The sequence below is a fragment of the Psammomys obesus genome, unplaced genomic scaffold, assembly GCF_907164565.1.
Source record: "Psammomys obesus unplaced genomic scaffold, mPsaObe1.curated_primary_1811, whole genome shotgun sequence".
Taxonomy (NCBI): domain Eukaryota; kingdom Metazoa; phylum Chordata; class Mammalia; order Rodentia; family Muridae; genus Psammomys; species Psammomys obesus.
In genome coordinates, this window is record NW_026596057.1 from 31,484,489 (window position 1) to 31,510,732 (window position 26,244).

General features: G+C 37.4%; 1 protein-coding gene across 3 annotated transcripts in view; it reads left to right on the plus strand.

Moving 5' to 3' along the window:
- The window catches only part of Ptprc (protein tyrosine phosphatase receptor type C), a 117,451-nt gene that overhangs the window by 72,351 nt on the left and 18,856 nt on the right, over positions 1-26,244 (plus strand). For all 3 annotated transcript variants that reach the window (XM_055624670.1, XM_055624671.1, XM_055624672.1), the window contains 11 exons: positions 1,771-1,905; positions 8,883-9,038; positions 10,458-10,666; positions 16,041-16,101; positions 17,341-17,449; positions 18,065-18,099; positions 20,137-20,246; positions 20,737-20,827; positions 20,914-20,990; positions 25,718-25,754; positions 25,845-25,942. In XM_055624670.1, coding sequence (XP_055480645.1) covers positions 1,771-1,905; positions 8,883-9,038; positions 10,458-10,666; positions 16,041-16,101; positions 17,341-17,449; positions 18,065-18,099; positions 20,137-20,246; positions 20,737-20,827; positions 20,914-20,990; positions 25,718-25,754; positions 25,845-25,942 — 1,118 coding nt within the window. The remainder of the gene's footprint in view (positions 1-1,770; positions 1,906-8,882; positions 9,039-10,457; positions 10,667-16,040; positions 16,102-17,340; positions 17,450-18,064; positions 18,100-20,136; positions 20,247-20,736; positions 20,828-20,913; positions 20,991-25,717; positions 25,755-25,844; positions 25,943-26,244) is intronic.

The window sequence follows — 26,244 nt, forward strand, 5'->3', positions numbered from 1 at the left end:
GGCTAAATACTCCTTTTCTTAAGTTGTTGAAAAAAAAGCATATAAATTGTATACTGTAGGAAAGTATCCATGATTTGTTTATTTATTTGATATGAGAAATTTCTCAAAATATATCAAAAAGCCCTTTCAGCTACAAAACAGGACACCAGATATTCCAATTTAAATATAGGAAAGCATTTCCACTGTGCATTTCACAAACGATATACAAATGGTGGCCAAGCCCATGGAAAATGCTCAACCTCTTTAGCCACCTGAGAATTGAAAGTGAGAATAAAATGAAGACTGTATACATATCCACTAGCAAAAGACTGACAATATTATTGATGGAGAGGTAGCAATCCACCCGAGAAAGAAGGAAGGTTGTATCTTCAAGGCAGAGTGGGTCCACAGAGATGCATCCAGTAGTGGAAAGTACTCAATTTCTAACCCAGCTGTAGCCCCATCCTTCATCTCCTCCTAATCACCCCCTGCCCCGCTCTTCTCCTCCCATGGCCCTCCCTTAGTCCACTGAAAAGGGAGATCCTCCTCCCCTTCCGTCTGACCCTAGCCTATCAGGTCTTATCAGGACTGGCTGCATTGTCTTTCTCTTTGGCCTGGTAAGGCTGGTTCAGTCCCCCACCCCACCCCTGCCTTTCCCAGCGGGAGGTGATTCAAGAGCCAGCAGCTGAGTCCATGTCAGATATAAAGATATAACTCTTGCCTCCCCACCCCCTTATTAGGGAACCCACTTGTAGACTGAGCTGCCATGGGCTACATCTGTGCAGGGGTTCTAGGTCCTCTCCATGCATGGTCCTTCATAATAGATAAAATATAACGTAAGCTAATGAAGAACACTACTTATCTTTCTTTGCCCTAATGAGACAATTACCGTATAAAGATAAAATATTCTTTTAGACTATACGTTTGGAAGTTTCAGTCTAAGACTGGTTGTCCCAGGAGCATAGGGTCTCTGATAGGGACACCAGATGATAATTGTAAGTGTGTATCATGAAGTGTGTATCATCATTTGTGTCATGAAGGAAAAAGAAAAGAGAAGAATGGGGGCCATTGATTCCATTTGAGTGTTCTTGTAATGACCAGAAGACTAGGCCTTACCTCCCCAACATCCCACCAAGACGTATTGTGACAGTCAACATCAGGCCATAGCATTACTGATGACTAAAAAGACATACTTACGATGTGTAAAAACAAAATCCAGGTGCTATATTAAATGCAATATCATTTTTTTCAAAATACTTCTGTTTAATATGTGATGAATATAAAGTTACATTCAAACTACAGCAATAGAATGTAGATCAGAGAATATGTGGTGTGTCTCAAGAGGGTTTATTTTGACAGACAAGTGGCAAAAAAGGATAATAGAAATGTTCTATATTGATTGTGATGGTAACACATGAATGTATAACTCGTTGCTCATCAAGCTATACCTTAAGAAAATGCCTGTGAATATAATCTTTCTCATAATTTTATTTAAACGTTTGGCACAGCAATATTTCAAAATGCCAAAATATCTGAAGAATAGTATGTATGAGAAGAGAATATTCTCAAGTATTCTTCAAATCAATGGGATGTCTCGATTTCCTATTGCTGTATGGAAGCAAAATATATTCAGTAAAGGAAGTGATCTAAAGGAAAGAGCATAGGTCTAAGAACTTCACTGAGATTTCATTAGTTCAAAATCAATCAAAAGGTGGCAGTTAGTGATTCAAGCTTGGTATGTAAATAGTATTTTTCAGTATCTTTTTCTGTTTGTTTGTTTGCTCTTAACAGTCCCAGAAAAACTCAGGAGTGTTAAGTGTGAGCATGCAACTGAAAACACAACATCGGTTACCTGGACCCACCCTTCATCTGAAGTCCATGGATATGTTCTATGTTCTAAGAACAAAGAACATGAGACCGAATCAGGTAATTCTGTAAAAGGCAATTCCCACTGGAGAGCAACACCAAGAATTTTTAAATGCTGTAATTACTGTTTTAGCCAGGGAGCTATGAGGCTTTTATGGAGGTTTTGAGAAACTCCTGTTCATCTCAGTTTCAGAAGTGTCATCCACCACAGACTTTCCAGCCTCGGATGTAGTAAAAAGCAAGAATATTACTAATACTTGCTTACTTTTCTTAATCTGTTTTAAATTTTATCTTTACATTTGAAACCCCAATGAAAGAAAAATTTCTTACAAATAATGCATGTTCCCATCCTGCAAATACTATGTAATTGGTCTGTACTATTTTGAACTCGTAACTCAGGAACCCAGATAAACAAGCAGACACATACTATGTGAATAAAAGAGTGCAATCCCATTTAGCCACTTCAGATGGAAACTTGGGTAATTTTAGTTCATTAATAGTCTGCTTCAGAAATCAGTGTAGGCCCTAAAATGTGCAAAGACTAGCTTTAAATCAGTCTGCTTAGATGAACAAACATTTCCTGGAGAAGATCAAATAACTAGAACATTTATAGAACATAGTGGGCAGGACTAGACTCTTGGAGCTGCCTGCCCTTTACCTCTGGTTTAAAGTCAGAATGAATGAATACTCACAGAATCCTCACTGTGTTTGCCCAGAAGGAACCAGGCATAAATCACAATATTTAGAATCTAAGGAACTATTTTTGTAAAGTGTCTTACATTACAACAGCAATATTTTTTTCTTAATTCTTAAAATCCTAACAATCAAATGACTAAAAGAAAGTTAAGAAGAATGTTGTTTTTTTAGCCCAATTGTTATGGAGAAGAATTTTTTAATATATTTATTTATGTATGTATATGAGAGCTTTATCTACATGTTCACGTGCATGACAGAACAGAGCACCAGATCCCATTATAGATGGTTGTGAGCCACCATGTGGTTGCTGGGAATTGAACTCAGGAACTCTGGAAGAGCAGCCAGTTCTCTTAACCGCTGAGCCATCTCTCCAGCCCCTATGGAGAAGAATTTTAAATAGTGTATTTGAGAGAAGTCAAAAGTTAGATTGATAAGACAGGAGAAATGGAAATTCTAAAATAAATCAAAGGGCAACTATGTCTGCTTCATGGGGTGTGTGTTTTATGGATCTTTTTGCATGCTTTCTCCAGGAATACACTGTTTTTCTGTTTTAAAGAACCTTCTACTATTCCATTTTGCTGCATTTCTGTTTTGATATATTCTCTACGGCACTGTTTTTATGTCAGAGTATTTGGTAAAATTAAGTGTATATAATGTTTATTTTAATTCTATGTAGTCTAAAAAATCTAAATTTGTACTGAATTGCATAGCTAAGGTAAGGATGGGATGAGTTATTAACAATTTGAAGAGTTTTGCATGTCTGCAGCTAGTATAAGGTCCTTCTTATTATCACTTAAATATACAACTGTCCAAACATAATTGTTGCACGTGGTTTAAGGGGAACAAATGGGAACTTTTGTGATATCATGTATCTTCTATTCCCCCAAACTGTGAGCTGGTCACTGGATTGAGCCCCCACTCTGAAGTGTATTGAGACTGCTTTAAAGACCAGGAGAAGCCAGCCCCGGTCCATGACCTCTGACATCAATCAAAATGAGTTGCCCCCAATCGAAGGCTGATCAGCCTTTGTTTTCTCACTGAGGTCTAAGGTGTACTGCAGTGAGATCCAGTTTGTCTACCAAGGAGCTATGGCAGGATCATAGCATCAGCAAGTTCTCTAAACTACGCACACAACTCCAGGTGAAAAGCCCTATTCAGAATGCACATGTCTAAAGTCCTTTAAATGAATGCTTTTAAATCAAACTTTACATTTCATCTCATCAGTTCACATTTTAACTGTTTTAGCATCTCCAAAAGTTAGAAAATAAGAGGAGGGAAATATATTCAGTATTTTCTTCTCTTGGGTTGTCAGGGGATTTTGTAATGTTTTATAAGATTTTTTTTATATGGTCTAGTATCTCAAGAGAGCTGTTCCTATGATGAAAATCAAATTAATAGACTTAAGATGATTTTCCAACACCTTCAGGTTAGCTTACTGCTATTGTTACATTCATATTTCACCATATATTTTATCTTGAGGAGCTGCAGCTTTGGTGTCATCACTTAATGATACCAAGTGACAGAAGAGCCTCCTTCCCCTGTCACTGCACAAGAGACATTTTCAGCTTTGTGCATTCAAAGGACTGAGTTTTAAAAGCTATTAAAAAGCAATGTGCACATTTTGAGACTGTGACGGTTTTAGGAATCATTCTGTATATCTTTTAAATATGATCCTTTATTTATCTATTTTGACATTGCAAAATCCCTTTGATACTAGCATGTTTTCAGTAATTTTATTGGGATAAGCATGAAATAGTGTCCATGAAGACTCTTTAGAGGAGATCATGTCTGGAAATTATCAGTGCATTTCTTGTGATAATCTCTCTGTATCTCTCTGACTGGCTCTCTGTCTCTCTCTCTCTCCCCCCCTCACCCTCCTCAAAGCATTGGTGGCAAAATCACTTTTTCTAAGTGCTTTCAGAAGACATGACTTTAATGGTGGAAATACTGCTATTGCTTTATGGAAAAAAATAAATCGAAGCATTTAATGAAATAAGATGCTCATTTGTTATATATTGTTTGTTTATCCAAGACCTCAAAGTAACTGAGTTCATAAAGGAGCCAAGGGTGTTCATGGAGTGTGTTAGTGGTGGTTTTTCACTGGGAAAGAATCAAGAGAATGTGTGTAATAATTATTAGACTAGTTTACAGTCTGAGACTGGGTTGTTCGTCAATGTCTATCTGCCAGATGCACATAGCTGTTTGGTCCAAGAGGTTTGGAACCTCAGAAGAGCAGGACCAAATTCTAAGGATGGAGGCCTAAAAGCTCCCTGAAGAGTCACTATTGTAGCTGTATTCAAATATTTGTTAGGTGGGTGATGAAAACACCCACACCTTGGGGAAAGCATGCTCATTCAAGAAGAGTCTCAATTCCATTCATTTAGGCCCCATTTTTTCAGACTATGCTCTCTATATCCAGGAGAAATCTTTCTCACTCATTTCACAGAAACCTGTGCCAGGCACATCTCACAACACCTCTCAGACATACAAATGTGACTCACCAATTTTTAAAGTCTCTCTTAATTCAATCAAATTGACATTCAAGATTAACCATGATGAAGCATTTCATCCAGGACTTGAAATCCCTTAGTAATTTGAAGCAAGAGTTCCAGACATTGTAAGTATTTAGAATCTCCATTAGTTACTTGGAAAAAACCTTCAGATTTATTATTCAAGACTAAAATGAACAATTTCACCTTGGGTACATTAGGTAAAAATTCAAGCTTCATTGAACTACATTATGAAGCTGTGTTTTGATGCAGAATGCTTGTGAGATTGCATATACAAGCACATGGATTTAGGTCACTAAATAAAAGCCAGGCTGATCTGAGGATCAGTATGCTTAACCCCTGGATCTCATCTCAGTGATGAAGGTATTATCCTAAAAAGCAGACACCATGTAAAAATGTAGCAGGAGTATGGGTATGAGGATGTCATCTGAGCTTTTTTTGTACTCAATCCTCTCAGAGAGAAACTTCTAGTTAGGTATAAAGAGATCTGAGCTAGAAAGTAACATCAGTGTACCCCAACTTTGGAAATCCTGAGAAAAAGATACCATTAAAGAAACTACTTTCCCTTACTTACTATTGAGACTTCTTTCATTGTGATATTCTGCTGTAGAAATTTAATAATAAGTATGTTTGAATCTTTTCTGATACTGTTCCCGAAGGCCCAAAGGCACCCCCAATAGCACTAGAGAAGTGTGGTCTCAAAACAAAGGTCAGGTTCAGCCTGTTGTGGGTATTTATCTTCTGCTCTTCTCAAGAGAGCAGGTGAAATTGTACAGATGGCACTCAAGTTCCAGATCCCAATGCCTAAGCTCCATCCTGGCTTCATATTCCTTGCCTGTGGTCATGGACAAGCGGTTTGACTGCTATAGGGCTCAGTTTTCCACAAAATCACATGATATGACAAATACCAAATTTCTATCAATGGTGATGGTTAAATCAGTTCACTCATGCACCGCATGAAATGGTGACTGCCACATGCAGAGCCACTGAGCCCTTTTTGGTGGTGTTGCTGTGATTATAACTTCTCTCTAATGGCACACTGCTTAAGAGTTCTGTGTTCTATTTTCCTACTCAAATGTCAATGTGCCTAATGATTTCCCAATTAACACGTGCTGGAATAATAATCATATAGTAATAGTAATCAGATATTAAGGAACATCGATGTTTTCCCTTCACATCCTCATTTATATTGCCAGCACCTGCTATGGTAGGCATGTTTATCCATAAGTTCAAAACATCCCTTCTTTCATTTTTAATGTTTTGTGGCAATGCAGCTCAACAGTAACATACTTTTATAGCATTGTAGAAGTTCATGGATGAGGTATTAATATCACAAAAATATATAAAGCTTTTTCTTTCAGTCCAATTAATTTCACTCATCTTTTCATGTGAAGCCTAGATTTCACTATCACAATAAAGTCTTCCCTCGTCCTCATGGCTGCATGAATTACTACAGCCTTAAAACAGAGTGAATGGCAAATGTCGTTATCGGTGGCCTGATGGCAACTTCCCTGAAAGCCTGGAGCAGTAGCTCATATTGATGCTGTAAGATCAGAGTTAAGCATGGGGAAGGGTGTGTTGAAAACAACCATTCTAAAGTATTACAATTTAATATTTTGTAGTATTCTCTGGGCTCTGTGTTGCATCAGGATATGAATTCATAACTTCTTTAAATTTTATTAATTACACTTTATTCACTTTGTATCCCCCCATAAGGCCCTCTCCCCTCCCCTCCCAAACCCACCCTCCCTTCCCCTTCTTCATGAATGCCCCTCCCCCAGTCCACTGATAGGGGAGGTCCTCCTCTCCTTCTTTCTGATCTTAGTCTATCAGATCACATCAGGAGTGGCTGCATTGTCATTTTCTGTGGCCTGGTAAGGATGCTCCCTCCTCAGGGAGAGGTGATCAAAGAGCAGGCCAATCGGATTATGTCAGAGGCATATGACTCTCCCTCTTCCCATTACTATGGAACCCACTTGGACACTAAACTGCCATGGGCTACATCTGTGCAGGGGTTCTAGGTTATCTCCATGCCTGGTACTTGATTGGAGTATGAGTCTCTGGGAAGACCCCTGTTTTCAGATTTTTTGGTTCTGTTGCTCTCCTTGTGGGGTTCCTGTCCTCTCCAGCTCTTACTATTTCCCACTTCTTACAAAAGATTCCATTCCATGCACTCTGCCCAACAGTTGGCCATAAGTCTCAGCATCTGCTTTTATAGTCTGCAGGGCAGAGCCTTTCAGAGGCCCTCTGTGGCAGGTTCCTTTTATTCAAGGACTTTCGAATAATAGTTTTTACTGTTTTCTCACATATAATTAAAACACATTAGATCATTTCCCATTTCCCTCTCCCTTTCCTCTCTCCTATACTCCTATGTCCCTCTCTTTTCTTCTATACTTTCATTCCCCTCTCCTTCCTCCTGTACTTCTCTTATCCCCTCTCCAAGATTCACAGCCACCTCTTCCTTAATTGTTGTTACATATACACAAAAATATATAAACATAAAAATGCCACCTGCTGAGTTCATTTAGTGCTGCCTGCATATATGCTTTAGGGTGGGTCATTTGATATCAGATAACCAATCAAAAAGATGATCTCCAGGAAAGATGGATTACCCTGATGTCAGCAGTTGTTAATAGTTTGTAGCTCTTTGTTTAAGGTTAGGCCCAATGAGGTCTCTCCCATCCAGGTTGGGACATCAACTGTTGCTGGAATTGTTCAAGTCTCATTAGGTGGTCATGTTATTGAGGTTTTATGAGTGTAGGTTTCCTTTCAAAGCTGAAAGACAAAAATTGTACAGCCAACCTCTTGGTCCTCTGGCTTTTAGACTCTTTCTGTTCCCCCCTCTTCCTTGCTTGTCCCTGAGCCTACGGTGCAGTAGCTTCAACTGGAGCCGGACTCTCCACTGTCAGTTGTTTTCTGCATTTTGACCAGTGGTGGCTTTCCTGATCTTCTCCATCTGCCACAAAGAGAAGTTTCTTTGATGAGTGGCGAGCCTCCTTTATAACGGTACATATTCAGAATTCAGTTAGGCACTATACTGATTTAGGGAGCTGCCAGGGCCAGTATTCCTCTAGACTCTATGACCAACATAACCACCTGTAGTTAGCTATGTCTACGATACCACGTGTAATTTCTCTCCTGTTAGGCGGGCCTTCAGTCTAATTAGACAGCATTGCTTACTGCCAAGATGTGGGTTATTATTGTACCTGTAGGGATGCCTTGCTGCACTGGTCACTGTTGTGGCTCCTAGGTGTCATAGCTGTGTAGAACTATTGAGTGTTTCCCTTCCTTAGCAGCTTGCATAACACCTTCTCACACTTATGAAAGCTAGTCCTCAGGGAGGAGGCTTCTGAGTCCATTGAAGGCCTCTGACTCCTATGTCCATAGCCTATGGCGTGTTTAGGAATAGACACTTACCTTCATCTTGTGAGTAAATATAATCATTGCCTGTTTCTTCTCCAAGCATCCTTAGTGTTATATGTCTCTCTTCCCTCCCTCCTACTTGTTGTCCTCCCTAACCCCAATTAAAACCCCTCCACATTTCTCATCTCCCTCTTCATATTGCCGTCATGCTACCTGTTCATATTGCCTCTCCCCTCTCTAGAAACCCCCTCCCCTGTCCCTTTTTGTTGCCTTGGTTTCTGCAGTTACTCCAGGTCGTATACTCACATATGAAGATCTGAAGCTAGGATCATGGATGAGAGACAAGATGCTGTGTTTGTCTTTCAATATTTGTAGTCTACCTGTAATCATATAATGTAGATATAAAGTAATCTGCATAGGGATCCTGACTCTAAAAACTTACTAAATTAGTTTTTCTTTTTAATTTAGAAAAATGCCAGGAGGCAGATAAAAATAAGAACAGTGTTACAGTGGAAGACCTGAAGCCCTATACAAATTATGTTGTGTCTGTTTTCGCTTATGTCAAAGGGAAGGTACAACGTAATGGGACTGCTCAGGCATGCTACTTTCAAACAAAAGCAGCTCGTAAGTTCTTTACTTTAATGTTTCTTTCATGAATGACAAGGAGCAACAAATTCTGTTTTCATGTACGATGAATTGATGTTTTCATTTGGAAAAGAAATTGGCTTGGCATATTTGCTAACATCTAAAATTTTACATAACTTTAAACAATTATTTAACAACTGCTAATCAAGGTTCACTGTGTTTATTAGATATAGTCACAGGGTTGAATGAACACGGCTGGAGGCATCATCAGCCACTATGCTTCAAGCAATTAAGCACCTCAGCAACTTAAACTAAAAATTCTCACTTTACTATCTAGAAAAACTAACTGCAGTTATACACTTAATGATGTCCTACAGAACAGCTGATAAAAACATTTCATAATATACCACAGTTTCGGTACTTATTTTATGTCATGTTTTTCACTGGAAATTTCAATGGTCTACGCAATTTATTGTAGCAACTAGATTGGTGACCAAGCTAACTGCTAATCTCAATGAGGGAAGGAAAGAAGAAAGAGTCTGGGGGGAATGTAGCTATGACTATTGGACCTAACGGGTGCCGGGTTCCTGGAGAGAAGATGTCTTCAGTGTTAAAACATTCTCCACATCATCTAGGCTTAAGTTTTAAATGTGCAAATCACAAAGTATAGAGGTGGGAAATGTACAAGTAATCCCACAATTATCTCTGGAACATTTGGCATTTGGTAACTCCATGAGAAGAGTCAATTTCCTTTAATGACGGGTCCCTTGATAGGCTGACAACACACTAGGGTGGGCCCCAAGCCCAAGAACTAGCTTGATAGGGCAAGGAGAAGAAAGGGATATATATATAATGTGTGTATATATATATATGTACATACATACATATATATGTACATACATACATATATATGTACATACATACATATATATTGTATATATATATGTATGTATGTACATATATATATATATATATGTATATATAATGGCCTACTCAAAGAACTAATAAGAGTATTGAAAAAATTTTCCAAGTCCTACAGTTATTTGCTTTTGTTGCCTTCCCAGTTTTCTGGGATATCATAAAAAATGGAAGTGACTTGTTGCTTGAAGTCCCTCACCTGGTGTTGAGTAGGACCCACAGGTACATGAGAGGAGGACCTGTGCTAAAGAGGAACCTTTATGTTTCTCAAGCACCCTCCCCAGCCTTCCTCCTTCTCACTTTTCACTGTTATTTAGTTCCGCAGCATCCTCATCGGGGACTGTGGTTAGGGCTTCAAGAATGTCTTATTTGTTAATAATGAATAGATGATTTATTCTTAAACGTTTTAAAGTAGATTTTGAGTCCATTTTCTCGTGTGCAGACAAATACCGAAAATGCTTTACAGTGTACTCATGATACCAGTGCTTTACATTCACATGTCAAAAGACTAAGATAACAAATCTTTCTTCGTTTTGATAGGTCCAAGCAAGGTCAAAAAAATGACAGTCGCCCGAAAGTCGGAAAATGCTGTAACTGTCACATGTGAACAGCCTAATGAAATTAATGGCCCTAAAACATTTTACATTTTGGAAGTCAGAAGTGCAAACTCTTTATTTAAAAGTTTCAACGAGACTGACTGCATATTTAATGTAGAGAATCTCTATTATTCAACTGACTACACATTTCTGGTAAGGTCATTTTTTTCCATAGTCACTGCTTTCGCAAGACATATTACAGTGTTTAATACTTAAAACCTGCATGGTAGTAATGTCAGCGCCCACACGGACTTTGGATCTCTGAGGACTACTCAGATCAGTAGTACTTTGGAACATTCAGCAGTTGATGCCAAGCATTTTATCTCTGGGATGAAAAGTAATATTTTATAGCAAATTTTTGTTAGAATGTTTGCAACTTCAAAATGACTTAACTGTGGGGAAATTACTGCTTGTGATAGGAGACAATTTGTGAGCAGCAGATCTTTGCTTTGGCAAATATTTATTTTCATTAAGTTTTTAAAGTTTTCAACTACAAAATTTAAATACTAAAATAAATTTAAGAAAATATTTAAACATGAAGTGAACACAAAGAATCTTAAAATACCCATAATTTCACTGTGGATTGTGTATTATGTAGATATTTCTGTTATTTATGAAAAACATAACCATTTTAAAGACAGTTTAGCAATTTTTCCTAAGTAACCTTTCCACATTAACTTTTTTTTTATTTAATTTTCAATAGTTACATGGATGTTCTATCATACAATTTTATTTTTTTATTTTTAGGATTTTTATTTTTCTTGCTCTTTCTTTTTTTCTTTCTGTCTCTCTTTATTTCCTTCCTTCCTTCTTCCTTCCTTCCTTCCTTCCTTCCTTCCTTCCTTCCTTCCTTCCTTTCTTTCTTTCTTTCTTTCTTTCTTTCTTTCTTTCTTTCTTTTTCTTTTTCTTTCTTTCTTTGTGACAGGGTTTCTCTGTTTAGCCCTGGCTGTCCTGAATTCACTTTGTAGACAATCCTGGCCTCAACTTAGAGAGATCTGCCTTCCTCTGCCTCCCAGAGTGCTGAGATTACAAATGTACACCCGTGCACCCAGCTTCAATTTTCATTGTATTCTACTATACTGAATTCTAATATAAACAGCATTTGGTAAACATGTTTATTAATAAATAGCAACTTTTCTTAATGTCTTTAATAATTTCTGCTCAACACATGATAAAGTCCACTTAAGGAAGAAAAATTTTGTTTGGACTTCTAGTTTGAGAGAAAGCATCATGGCAGGAGCCTGATATGACTGGATACATTGCATCTCTATTCAGAAAACAGAGAGATGGATGTTAGTGCCCCACTCACACTCATTACTATTCCACCTAGGACCCTAGACCATTGAATCAGGTGTTGCATTTGGGGTTGGTTTTTCCTATGCTGTTAACCCTGTTCCTTCACACGCATGCCTAGAACTTTTCTTAGGTGATTATAGATCTTTGAAGGTGACAATCAGTGTTAACCATCATCAGTCTACTTGCATGTGACTTTGAAGCCCTAAGCCATATTCTTCCACCTATATGGTACATCTTGTCTTGACCTTTAAACTTTCTCTGCCAAACTTAACATTTTTGTGTTTCTCTTCTCTCTTAGTGTAGATCTGAGTAAGAGCAGTAAGTCATAGCCATGCTGTAGCCTGAACTCTGTGCTGCCTTGAGATTTCCTTCACCAAAGAAATTAATCTATTTCCTTTCTTTTCGCTGCTACTCAATTCCTCAGCCACGAACAGGATCTAGCAAGGTTATTCACCAATGTGTATCAGGCAGCTAATACGTTTCAGCCCTAGATTCTCTCCAACCCCTGAGGCCCCTTGAGCTGAGCTTTCACTGTTTGCCATTCTCTTGACATTCTGGTCTTTAGATTCTTACCAGAATAATACATTAGGCTTTACTTACAAGCACTCTAGGCCTTTCTCTAAAATGAAGCTACAAGCTCTTCCACCTTCTTTGCACATACCAGTTCCAAAGGAATAAAAGTCATGTGCTCAGGTGTATCACAATGGTCCCATTTCTTGGAGGCAATTTTCTTTGTAATTTTTACTTTACTTACGAAGGCATATATGTATGCAAAATAGGTATATGTGTGTTATAGTGCATGTACTTGGAAGCTAGATGAAATCTCTAGGAAGTATTTTTTTTTCCTTCTTCCATGAATTCAAGGAATTGAGTTCAGGTTACCAGGCTTGCATAGCAAGCAGTTTTAGCTGCTGAGCCATTTCTTTCACTGCTGTTTTTCCATATTAGCTAAATAACTAATATTTCTGTTAGTATTTCTATATTAGCAACTCGTCTTGCTGCTAAATACAACTTGTCTTGTTGTTGAAATACCTGCCAAATTAACTTAACGAAGAAAGAACTTATTTTTGCTCACAGCTGGAAGAGTTACAGTCCATTGTGGTGGAAAGGGATTATGGCAGGATGATGGCAAAAGTAAAGTTAAGCTTGCTTTCGCGTTATTACTTAGACTCTTTATTAACTACTAATAAATAATAAATGTTATCCATTATTTAGTCTAGCATGGCGTGGTGCTACCTGTATGGAGGATGGGTCCTACACCACAATTAACTCTGTCTTGAAACTCCTTCACAGATATGTCCTGAGTTTTGTCATAGGAAATTATAGATCCTGTCAATTTAACACTCAACATTAACCATCACAATATGATCCTGATAGTTGACTTCATTGGCTTTTTGTCACTCTAAGTGTTTTTTTATATCATCTTTTTGGATTATAATTTTTAACAAGAAAAGTAGTGTATTAGTTATGGTTCTCTGGAACCAAATGGGATTTATTATGGTGCCTTACTGGGTGGGGTCCATCTAGTCCAGAAACGGCTGTCTACCAACAGAAAGCCCAAGAATCCATCAGTTGTTCAGTCCATGAGGTTGGGCATCTCAGGTGGCCTTCAGGACTCAGCCAGAATCCTGAAGAAACTAGCTCTAATGTTAGTGACAGAATGACTTGCCAGCAAGAGGGAGGGCAAGCAGGCAAAAAAGCAAATGCTTTTTTCTTCTGTGTTCTTTCTGTAAGCTTCCACAAAAAAGTATGGCCCAGATTTTAGGTGGAATTTACCACCTCCAAAAATCTGCATCTAAGGTGAGTCTTTTGTGGAGGGTATTTTTTTCCTCCCAGGCCCAAGCTGAAAAATATTTTTGCAAATACCTAGGCTTTATAGCTAGGCTCTTCTCTGACTAGCTCATAACATAAAATAACCCATTTATACTAATCTATGTTCTTCCATGTGATATTTTACCACTGCTCAAGTACCATACGGCAGTCCTCCTCACATCTTGCTGAGTGAATCTTCTGTGCCTGGCACTATCCCAGAATCCTTTCTGCCTGCCAGATGTACCACCTCCTATTTCCTGGCTAAGCTGTAGGCCATCAGATTTTTTTATTGACAGGTATTGCATCCATACAATATATATGATATTCCACTTCAAATAATTCAATCAAGGAAAAAAAATCCCGAGGGAGGGGCTACAATTGGGATACAAAGTGAATAAACTGTAATTAGTATAAAAAAAATAAAAATTAAAAAAAGAAAAAAAAAACAGGAAAAAAAATCCCTCACAAGTGTACCTATCAGCTTGGTTTTAGTTAATTCCAGATTTAGTCAAGTTGATAACCACGAATAGTCACACAAGTAGTTTGGATTTTTTTTTTTAATGTGCTGTTTTAAATGGTGCTACAGTGGTGTTTACATAGTCTAACTTGCTCATATCATGAACAACACTAGTTGATTTCTCTAATGCAAAATATTCTTCGTATTCCAAGAGGCAAAATATCTCTATTTTTCACAATGCATTATTCTTTCAATGTATTATTGAATAAATATCTTAATGTTATATTAATTCCATTGAATAATCTACATATTATTCAATAAATAGGCAGAGATGCCTTTGACATCTGTGTGGTATGCATAGCTTTTGTTGCATTTTGGAAATAGTTCACTATTTTTTAATGTTGAATAACTTTTTCAATAGTATAAAGATTTCTAGTATGCCCTAGAAATCCCTTTGACCCAGAGGTATTCTTTGATAGTCATTTACATCATCTTTCACAGTTTTTGGCTCTTGCAGATATCTTTTTGAGTGAGCGTGCCATTTCTTCCTGAACAGTGTTTCCTGTGGAGCAACAGTGTGCTGTTACTAAGCCATCCTGCCTTCCCTCCCTCTGTGTGCTGCTTCCCCAGTGGCCACAAAGCTCTCGGCACTGTGTTTCATACATTCCTCCACACACTGAGAGTTCATCTTGTGGACCACTTTATTCCATAGCTTTTCTCTTCTTCCACTCTTCAAACATTATAAATTATTCTGGGATATATGGGTGAACATTATAAACATAAGATTCAAATTAGGCGAAAATTTTCACTTAGCTATTCCTTCTCACACTGTATAAACAGCTCTCTCGTTATCTTCATTTCAGTCACCATAACTTCTTTCCACAAGCATTTTTGTCCCTAAGACAAAAGACACACTCTTGTGAGGCTATAACCACCTCATCTTTATTCAGCATCACCACCTTCACTAAAGACATTTGTACTTGTTTTGTTAAAAATAATTTATTTCTAGTGATTTGTTTTGATGTGTTTTCTCACTGTATCTTCTCTTATGAAAAGAATTAGGATCGTTATTACTATGGTTTTGAAAAATTGTGTCCTGTCCCTCCATAGTCTGTCATATCTAAAAGCCTGCACACAGAATTTAGTGAATTCTTGAAGTATATTGTTAGTACTGATGATTTATACTTTGATAACTTCTCAAGAGCCTATGATAGTATGTTTTATAACGTAATATGTCTATTTTTGTGGAGTTTGATATTTAATTATTGTGAACTGTGTTGCTTTATAAGAGGTCACTGACACAATTTTGTTTCTGAATATTAGGAAATCCTATATTAACCTATATTGAGAATAAGGCTTTTATGCATGTTTGTTATCACCTTGCAACGGTACTGTCCACATCTATTTTTTACACAGTTAATGTGGTATCAGGGTTCTTGTTTCTGCACCCCTCTCAGTTTCTTTTTATAGCAAGTTGATTTTTTTTATTTGTATCAAATTTTATGAGTCCTTGGTGTTTATGATAATTTTTTCTACACTGCAACTTTTCATCCTTAAATTTTTTATCCTTAAAAATATGGGCATTCTACACTCAACTCTTGTAAACAGCTGATTTACATCAAAAATAAAAATGAGCATACTAGCATATTAATACATAGCTTTTTTTGCTTATTTACTACACCTTAAAATTATTAATCATGGGTTTCATTTCATGAAAATTTTTATTTGTTCTTCCATTTCTATTTGTTATTCATGTCATTCCTAAAATACATAAGCCTTTTTGTATTTTTTTACTACATACAGTAAAATAACATTAAAGTTTCAGCTTTAAATCAGAAGTTTTTAATGAACACAAGCAGCATTTTATGAGAAATAATGTGCATTTTATAACATGCAGACATGTTCATAGTGGAGAACTAAAATATTTTCTTTTTCCTCTTATTTTTTTAACTTGAAACTTAGGTCTCTTTTTACAATGGAGAGTATTTGGGAGAGTCAGTTGAGCAAAAGCACTCGACATCTTGTAAGTCGCCCCAGCCCATTTTTAATACCTCTGTATGCATGCATTTGTTTGAACAAAATGGTGTTATTTAGCATCCATAGACTGATTCGTTTGTTTTTATATGTATTTAATAAGTACCTGATTGTTTCGAAAATTTCTGAGTAAAAATATATCAGAATACAGTACCATACAAAATAAAATAATACATTTGACCATTTTCTCACTAAGCAAATATCACCTTCATTACAGATTTTAAGAGTATTTACTTGTGTAAATATTTTTGGGATCTCTTTTAAATGGGACTGTTTTCTTGGCCATGATGGTTGACATATATCTGTGCTACTGCTGTGTGTGTCGATTATGTTCTGATTTCACTTCAGATACCTTAAGTGTCTAGGGCATTATTATTGACAATAAAGCACAAAAAGCTACTTTTCTCTCTATCATTTACTGGAATCAAACAATCTAGCCTCATTTAGGAATTAAGAAATTAAGGTGCAAATGTAATAGTTTTCTGACCAAATTCCCTTCCAGGAAATCAGAACTAAGGTTAGAATCTCAACAGTGTAGCTATGAGGCTCAAATCTTGATATCATTGCATAGGTTTATTGCATTTCCATCCTGTGCACAAAAATGATAGCATGTAACCCGGGATAAAGATATTGCCAACACTGCTTAACTTGGCTTTTCCTATGAGTGTGATTCACATTGATTCTTAGTGAAAACTCAAGCTGGGGAAAGTGTTAATCCTTGCTGTCAAGTGAAATAAATTTTGTCTCTTGGTTAATTGGTTTTATTCCCCAGTGAACATGTAAGAGATTTATCTCTGTGAGGTAGAGCTTTTATGAATCCCTTAGGAGGTTACCCACTTCTGTACTCAGTGGTAAACTATGAGTTTCCTTCTGAAAACTGTAATAACTACATTACTTCATTGATCCCTTTAAAATGAGTCTCTGAAAGGGAATTAAATCTAAATGATAGTTTTCTACAAAAGTACATTATTTAATGAAAAGAAATGGAAGTACTCATCTATATTCTAATTAGTCTCTTTAAATATAAATGCCTTGGGAATTTTGAAATAACAGAGCCCAAAATTGCAAAAATCAAGATTTTTAATGTATTTCATCTTATTATAAAATTTTACCTTTGAATCTTCACAATAAATGAAAAATATTGAAATTCTTGTTCATGAAGGCTACTTGTATTACCTAGCAAAGTATTTGAAATAATAAGCTCTCGTGTTTTACTTTTTATTTCCAGATAATGCTAAAGCACTGATTATATTCCTGGTGTTCCTGATTATTGTGACATCAATAGCCCTGCTTATTGTTTTGTATAAAATCTATGAGCTGCGTAAGAAAAGATCCAGGTGAGAGACAATTAATGATAAATTAGGAGGCAATAGTTGTAATAATGTTGCTAACTGGTGTCCAAAGCAGTAGACTAGAAAAGACAATATGAACATCACTTCCCAACTGCACATGGGGTCAAAGACTTAACATGGAATTGGTCGTTTGCTGTACGTACGTCTATTCTCTGTCTTTGCTAATAATATTGTAGCCTTGTTTTAATAATAATCAGTGTAAAGAGTGTGTGCCTTCTCTTTTAATCCTCAGTGGATGAAATCAATCTTGGGACAGCAAATGCAAAGGGAGGAAGTTCTGGAAAGCATGTTCATTTCTTTGCCTAAGAAGATAAATATTTATGAAAAGAATGGGAGGATCCACTTAACTCTTCTGAAATTTGCAGGAAGCTCCTTTGCTTTCTTCCCCAAGATCCTGTTTTACTCTTTCATTTTCCATCTCTTCACTTCACTTCTTCTCATTTCCCCCCACCCCTTCTTCTGTTCTCCTTACCTCTATTTCTCCCTCACTTTAGTACATTAATAAAATGATGTTTGCTCAGTTTAGTTGAATGCCAACTGAATTCCATGCTCATTTCATCTATAGAAACTCATGTTTGTTTGTCTTTTAAATTTTCACAGCAATTTAGATGAACAGCAGGAACTTGTCGAAAGGGGTGAGTATGAATAATTTTTACTGATGAATATTAACCTTAATCTGAGTCCACTTGTTTTAAAATAAGGGCTATGCATTTTTAATTAAACCTGGGACCAAGGTCCATCGACATACACAATGAAATAAGTTTATTTATTTGAATAGTAACCATTTATATGAAGTTTGTGGTGTGTCACAAATATTGCCCAAGGCACTGAGAGTGACAGAGTGACAGGCTGTGGCCTCTGCCCTTCCAGGGTAGGGAAGCTAATAGAAGAAGCCAGGTGAATCGACGAGTTAGTACAATTTGGTTAATTTTATAGCTGTGCAGTTTGCATAGGTCTGTATAAGGGTAAGAGATAGGAAATTGTCTGTGGAGAGTGCAAGAATTTACCTGGCTAAGACTGCCAGGAAACAACAGACTGGCTAGGGGTGAAGGAAGACGGAGGAACAGAAGGTATTCCATGGTGCTGAGGTGATGGGATGGAGTGTCTCAAATTTTGCCAGGGTGCAATGGTGCATCCTTCCATTGAGGCACTGTGATGACACTATATAATGAAAAGATACACCTTCTTCCAATTGTTATATAATTTCCTTAGCTTTTAAAGCCAGGACCCAATTTTTTTTTAAAAAAATCATTAAAGATATTTAAACTGTGCTTGCAATATTTAAAGTAGTTTAATTTCTCTTATTTAAGACACTGAATCTCAAAACGTTTTTCTGTCCTATGTGAAAGGTTTCCTTCTGAAAACAGGAGGTACCAAGTGTGTGTGTAGCAGTTCTTTGGAGAGCCTTAATTTTAGACTCCTTTAGAGACTGTATCACAACCTGATTCTTGTATTTGTCATTAGCCTCCCATAAGGTGCAGACTTTGCGAAGTCAGGAAGGCTCCTTTTTATTTCATGTTGTCTCCCCATTGCCTGGGTGAGAACATGGAATTTAGTGCCTATCAATGAATAGATCAAGTCAAAAAGATCACATGTTTAGAAGGATAGTTCTGTTAGGCTAAGGGCAGAAGGAGGAACAAAGGGTGACCACGCCTGGCCAGTGGGTAGAATACATATTCCAGAGTTAAGGCAGATTGAAAGCATCAGGTGGTTTATATTGTAATTAGTACCAGTTGCTACAAGGAATACTCTAGAACTTGCCCACTGTAAACACAGCCCTCAATTTGGTGTGGATGAAGTCTAGGCATCTCTTGCTCTCCAAGGGGACTACTGCACCTAGCCAAAGTCATAACGGTGTTTGAAAAACAAAGTTTTGTAAATAACATGATAACTATATCACATTCATGAACAAGTTGTTTCTTGATTTGACAGTGGGGACCGTGACCATGACACCCAGAGCAAGTATCAGAAACAGGAGAAGAGAGAGTAGGAGAAACAGTAGCATGTGTGATGGCACAGATTTCCTTAGCCTTTTAAAACTGTGGTTTGTGGGGCTGGAGAGACAGCTCAGAGGTTAAGAGCACTGGCTTCTCTTGAAGAGGACATGTGTTAGTTGCTAGCACCCACTTGGTAGCTCACGCTAAGATCCAGTATAGTGGAACCAAATTAAGATGAATGGTGTGTAGAACAGTATAAGTCGTTTTGTTTTATCATCCAAGTACGTCATACAAGTACAATTTTAACAAAAGTCAAAAATGAAGGCTGCAATAGAGCTCCTGGGTGGAAAATTGTCTAGAACATATGAAGCTGTTAGTGAGAAAAAGAGAGAACAAGGGGAGGAGGAATGAAAAGAAAATAATAATCATGGCATATAGAAATCTGTTGATTACTATAAAATGCATGTAATCAAGCAAAAACATGATGTCTAACAATGAAAATATTTGTTCAAGGACTTTTCATTAAAGAGAAGCACATTCCAGTAGAGGGAATAGTACAAAGCCAAAAAAGTACAAGATTTAGAAGTCATTAATATATAGGCAAACAGTTATATATGAATAAAGTTTCCCACACAGATAGGGAGAAGGAAAACAGCTGAGGTGTGGGCTCTAGTAAGGCATGCCTATCTGACGGACAGACAGACAACACTGGTCTTGACTCTCACTTGTTTACAGATGATGAAAAGCAACTGATGGATGTGGAGCCAATTCATGCTGACATTTTGTTGGAAACATATAAAAGAAAGATTGCTGATGAGGGTCGACTTTTTCTGGCTGAATTTCAGGTATGTGTCATCCTTGATATAAGATAAGAAATTCCACATAGTCATCAAGATGATTCCATGTTATGTATATTTGCATAATCATTTGCCTTGATAATTTTTCTACAGCAATATAATCCAGGCATACGTTACAGCAATACTTATAGATGGCAGATTTATAAAGATTGACCAGGTCATTCACATTATGAAGCTGGTAAACATTGTAGAATAATGCTTTACTACATTGTATCTGATTATGAAGACCTGTCACAAACAAATCTGGCTCATTTTGTATTTGTGTTCATAATGCACTGTGTTTGTCAGTATAAAGGACGTATTTATAAGTTACCTCATTTACTCTCAATGGTGACTGATAAAAGAAATTATTCGTTTCTTTCTTTTTCTTCTTTTGTTTCTTTCTTTCTTCTTTCTTCTCCCCCCCCCTTCCCTCATGACATTCTTCCTCCTTATTTTTAGAACCTTTTGTAACTCAAAGAATATTTGTATCTTCCAGAGCATCCCACGGGTATTCAGCAAGTTTCCTATCAAAGATGCCCGAAAGCCCCATAACCAGAATAAAAACCGCTATGTTGACATCCTTCCCTGTGAGTGCATATTGAGAACGAGTTTCTGTATATTGGCACTGTGTGACTGCCTTTAGTTCAGCATGAAAGCTTTCATTTCTTTACAGATGACTACAACCGTGTTGAACTCTCTGAAGTAAATGGAGATGCCGGGTCCACTTACATAAACGCCAGCTACATCGATGTGAGTAAACACGCTGAGTTATCTTACAGCTTTGTTTGATTGTTGGAAGCGTTCATTTTCTTTCTATCTACCTGTTCTAATTTAGTCCCTTCACTGTTTCTGTAAAAATTTAAGTTAAGCCCATAATATCACTGACATCACCAACAAAATCATTAACATTTACAAAATGTGTGTATTCTTGCTGGTTCTAAGTGTAAAATACGGCTTTCTTCTCCGTGAAAACTGAAGCCTGCTCTGTGTGGTACGTTAAACTGAGGGACTACTGTATGCATTTCTCATAAGAACCCTCATTTGCTCCAGCTGAGCGCACCATGCCCACTATGGACATTAGAGATGGGAGGCTTGGGTTCTTTAGTTATTATGAAACTAATGAAAATAGTAAAGCTTGAGACCGAGATACAGTTCAAGTCCGCCTGACTCCAAACTGTTGCGCTTCTCTTACACAGTGCACTGCAGTAGCTTCTTTCATTGACGCTGTTCACCTCTCCCTTGTAGTTACCTGAACTGAAAATACCTAGATAAAACTTGCTGACATTTAAACATTTAGCATATATAATTTTTATTTTTCAATTAATTAATTAATTTTTATTGTTACAATTTATTCACATTTTATCCCAGCTGTAGCCCCCTCCCTCAGCCCCTCTCAATCCCATTCTGCCTCTATTTTCTCCTCCCATGCCCCTCCCCCAGTCTACTGATAGGGAGGTCTTCCTTCCCCCCAGTCTACTGATAGGGAGGTCTTCCTTCCTTCCATCTGACATCAGGTCTCATCAGGACTGGCTGCATTGTCTTCCTCTGTGGCCTGGTATGGGTGCAGAGAGAGAGAGCTAGATGTCATGCCAGTACTCCTGGTGTTCTCCTCTTCATTCAAGGTAGGACCTCTGACACGGGAATGAAGTGTCACCTACAATCAGGATGGCTCTTTCTACCTTATTGGATGCGCCTCCACAAACACATGCTGAAGTTTGTCGCCTAGGTGATCTTAAAAATTTCCTTACATTGCCAATCATAATTAAACACCCGGCTACAGAGTGAGGGATGCTGGAGAGCTGGCTCAGCAGTTAAGAGAACTGGCTGCTCTTACAGAGGACCTAGGTTTGGTTCCTACCACCACACCAGGCAGCTCACAACAACTCTTAGCACCAGTTACAGGGGAACGGATACCCTGTTATGGTCTCTATAGGCACCTGCGCATAGATGGTGCTTGTGCACACACGGAGACACACACATCCAAAATACACAAAGCTTAAAAAGTAAACATCACAAGCTGTAGATTGTGCCATAGCCAGAGAATTTTTGCATCATTTTAGTTTTATGGTTATTCGTGGTATAATTAATTAACATTAATTATAAACTTCTACTACTACAAAGAAAGAGGCAATGTGCCAACTTGATTCATATTATTACACTGTGGGTTTTACTATATCTATACAGTAAATTTCTAAAAGAAGAATTTTAGGTCTAAGGAATCTATGTAATTATAATTTTTAAAATTTCCATATGACAGTTGCTCCAATTTATAATCCATCTATAACATATGAAAGTGTTTTTCCATTAATTTTTGAAATGTACTATTAAAACCTAACATGATTATCAAATATATAACAAAACATATGTTATGATATGGTATATGCTGATTTATGTATAATTCTCAAGCTTTTCCTAAAGGGTGAGAAGTTGAAATTGAGATTCTTTTTTGTTGTGCTTACGTGAATGTGTAAAATTTTATTGAAGTAGAAAGTCAAATCTCACCTTATCATAATTTATATCTAATTTATCGGTGTTAGTTTCTGAGATCTGGCATAATAAAATATCACAAACTAGTGCTATGAAAATAACATGAATCTATTTTGTGAGTTCTTGAGCTAGAAATCTTTTTTTTAAAATTCTTTATTAATTACACTTTATTCACTTTCTATCCCCCCTGTGGTTCCCTCCCTCCTCCCATCCCAATCTCTTCCTTCCTCCACCCTCTGCATGCATGCCCCTTCCCAAGTCCACTGATAGGGGAGGTCTTCTTTTCCTTCCTTCTGATCCTACTCAATTAGGTCTCATCAGGAGTGGCTGCATTGTCTTCTTCTGTGGCCTGGTAATGCTGCTTCCCCCTCAGGGGGAGCTAATTAAAGAGCAGGCCAATCAGTTCATGTCAGAGACAGTCCCTGTTCCTTTTACAATAGAACCCACTTGGATATTGAACTGCCATGGGCTACATCTGTGCAGGGGTTTTAGGTTATCTCCATGCATAGTCCTTGGTTGGAGTATCAGTCACAGGAAAGACCCCTATGCTCAGAATTTTTGGTTCTGTTGCTCTCCTTGTGGAGTTCCTGTCTTCTCCAGATCTTACTGTTTCCCACTTCTTTCATAAGATTCCCTGCACTCTGCCCAAAAGTTGCCCATAAGTCTCAGCATCTGCATTGATAGTCTACAAGGCAGAGCCTTTCAGAGGTCCTCTGCGTCAGGCTCCTGACTTGTTCCCTTTTTTCTCCTTCTTCTGATGTCCAGCCTCTTTGCCTTTCTGGATAGGAATTGAGCATTTTAGCAAGAGTGCTCCCTCTTGATTAGTTTCTTTAGGTGTACAGATTTTAGTAAGTTTAGTATTTTTATATATTTAGTATGTTTAATATTTAGTATTAGATTTTAGTATTATATGTCTATATGAGTGAGTATATACCATGTGCATCTTTCTGCTTCTGGGATAGCTCACTCAGGATGATCTTTTCCAGATCCCACCATTTACCTGCAAATTTCATGATTTCCTTGTTTTTTTTTTTTTTATTGCTGAGTAATATTCCATTGTGTAGATATACCACAATTTGTGCATCCATTCCTCTACTGAGGGGCATCTGGGCTGTTTCCAGCTTCTGGCTATTACAAATAAGGCTGCTACATGTTTGAGCAAATGTCCTTATTGTGTACTTGAGCCTCTTTTGGGTATATGCCTAGGAGTGGTATAGCTGGATCTTGAGGAAGCACTATTCCTAGTTGGCTAAGATAAAAAACTCAAGAAACAACACATGCTGGAGAGGTTGTGGAGAAAAGGGAACCCTCCTCCACTGCTGATGGGAATGTAAACTTGTACAACCACTCTGAAAAGCAATCTGGAGCCAGAAATCTTAAAACAAGATGTCAGCATAGCCTTGTTCTCTTGAGGTCTCATTGGAAAATTCCTATTTTGTTACCTTCTGGAGTTTAGAGGCTTCCATTTTCTCTTTTGCTGGTTAATAGCTGCCTTTCCCTAGTCTCTTCCTTCAGCTCTTGGCCTTCTTCCCTTTAACCCCTGTATTTTTTATACGCAGCCTCTTTCACATATGTGGACATTGGTCATTGTACTTATGACATGTTAACTCTCAGACTCGCTAAACACCATTTTCATTTAAAGGCACATTCCAGGTAAATATAAAATTTGAAGACAAGAATTCAGTCTCCTACACACAGTCTATCCAAAAGCATAAACTAATTTAGAAATATGTTCTAATTGAATAACTCATGAAACATATACCTTTAACCTTTGTATGTTAATCATTAACAAAGTTACTTTTTGAGCTATCTTTTGGTTTTCCAGAGCCAAATTATTCACATAATTATTCACATATTTTGGTGCCCCAAAATAACTTAGTAGTTGCTAATAATTTTCACCTCCATTTTAACTAATTTTGGCAAGTGATCTCTGCAGGCCAGAACAATTAGTGGTGATCAAGTTTTGCTTTAGAATAGTCCACCAGTTTATTTTCCAAATGTCTTGTCTTTCAAAGTTATGTAATTGAGAGCAGACATGGCAATGACAGAGATTTTGTAAGGATTTAGGTGGACCCTAGAAGTAAATATTCTATGTATTCTGTTCAAATATTTTTGATAATTATAAGAACAAGTTATGATTATGTTTCTCCAGCTGAGCCTCAACCCCCTGGAAAGCAAGTCGCCTCAGCTCCTAGATATGTTCTTGACATACTGTAGCTGCTCAGCAGGTACTCAGTGAATAGATGCATTCATATGACAGATGCCATCATAAGACTTACATTAACAAGGATTCATATAGCTAATGTGCAAAGTTTCAATCAATGGCAAAGCTACCTTTACCTGTAGAATTTTCCTCACTGCTAAGGTAAATTTAAGGTGTTTGAGAGAGTTTTATAAGGAATTAGCATATTTTATCTGCATGTGCACTGTTTCCTTATCTTAGTCCATGTTGCTGAGAAAGCAGTCATTACAGATAATGAATGTTTTTATTTTTCATATCTGAAATGACATAAAAGGACTTTAGGGAATCCACAGTATGTTCCAGCAACAGTAAATATGGGGAAATGTAGGTGTGTTCATAAAGGAATTTATTGCAAAAATTGAGTAAAACTCTGCAAAGGAACTCCATGGCTGGTGAAAAAAAAAAAAAAGAGGTTTGAATAGCAGGAGGTACTGTGGGGCAGACAGTTTATAAACAAGGAAAGTCTGGATTTGCCTTGTTAATTGCTTCACCATCTCAGGTGAGATGGAGTCTAATTATAAAAGCTGTTTGGAATTCTGCATAGCAAAAATGCATGCAGGTCATGAATACTGTTTGCAGATGGTACCTAACCTGTTTAGCACCATTGAAGGCCTTGTGGCAATGACCTGAAAATGGTCAGACATCTTTACAGTCATGACAGCTACGTCAACTTCTTCTGATTCACGGTTTTTCACACTAATGAACAAGTGTTCCGTAAGTGACTGTCCTTTTTGTGTGTTTTGATCAGGGCTTCAAAGAACCCAGGAAATATATTGCTGCACAAGGTAATTTGTTTTAAATCTTGGAGTTTCTCTTGGAAACTTCTTTTAGAGTGCTTTTGAGAAAGCATTTCATAACTTGTACTTAACTCCTAGGACCCCGGGATGAAACGGTTGATGACTTCTGGAGAATGATCTGGGAACAAAAGGCCACGGTTATTGTGATGGTCACACGCTGTGAAGAAGGAAACAGGGTAAGACTTCAGAAGGCTGGAGGCCAGAGCTGGGGAAAAGAAATGCTGAGTAACAACTGGCACGATTCATACAAACAATTCTGTTTTAACATTGTTGGTATGTTATTTACATTTTCATACATGTTTAAAACCTAAATTTATACAGTGTATGTGTGTGTGTACATAATTCAATTGAATTGATTTTGAGGCTCTTATTTGGCACTGTTATAAGTTCCATACATTGTGATGTGTCCACTTGAAGAGTATTTGTAAATGGTCACAGCAAAACTTGATGTTGGGGAGTCAGTGGAACCTTATGTGAT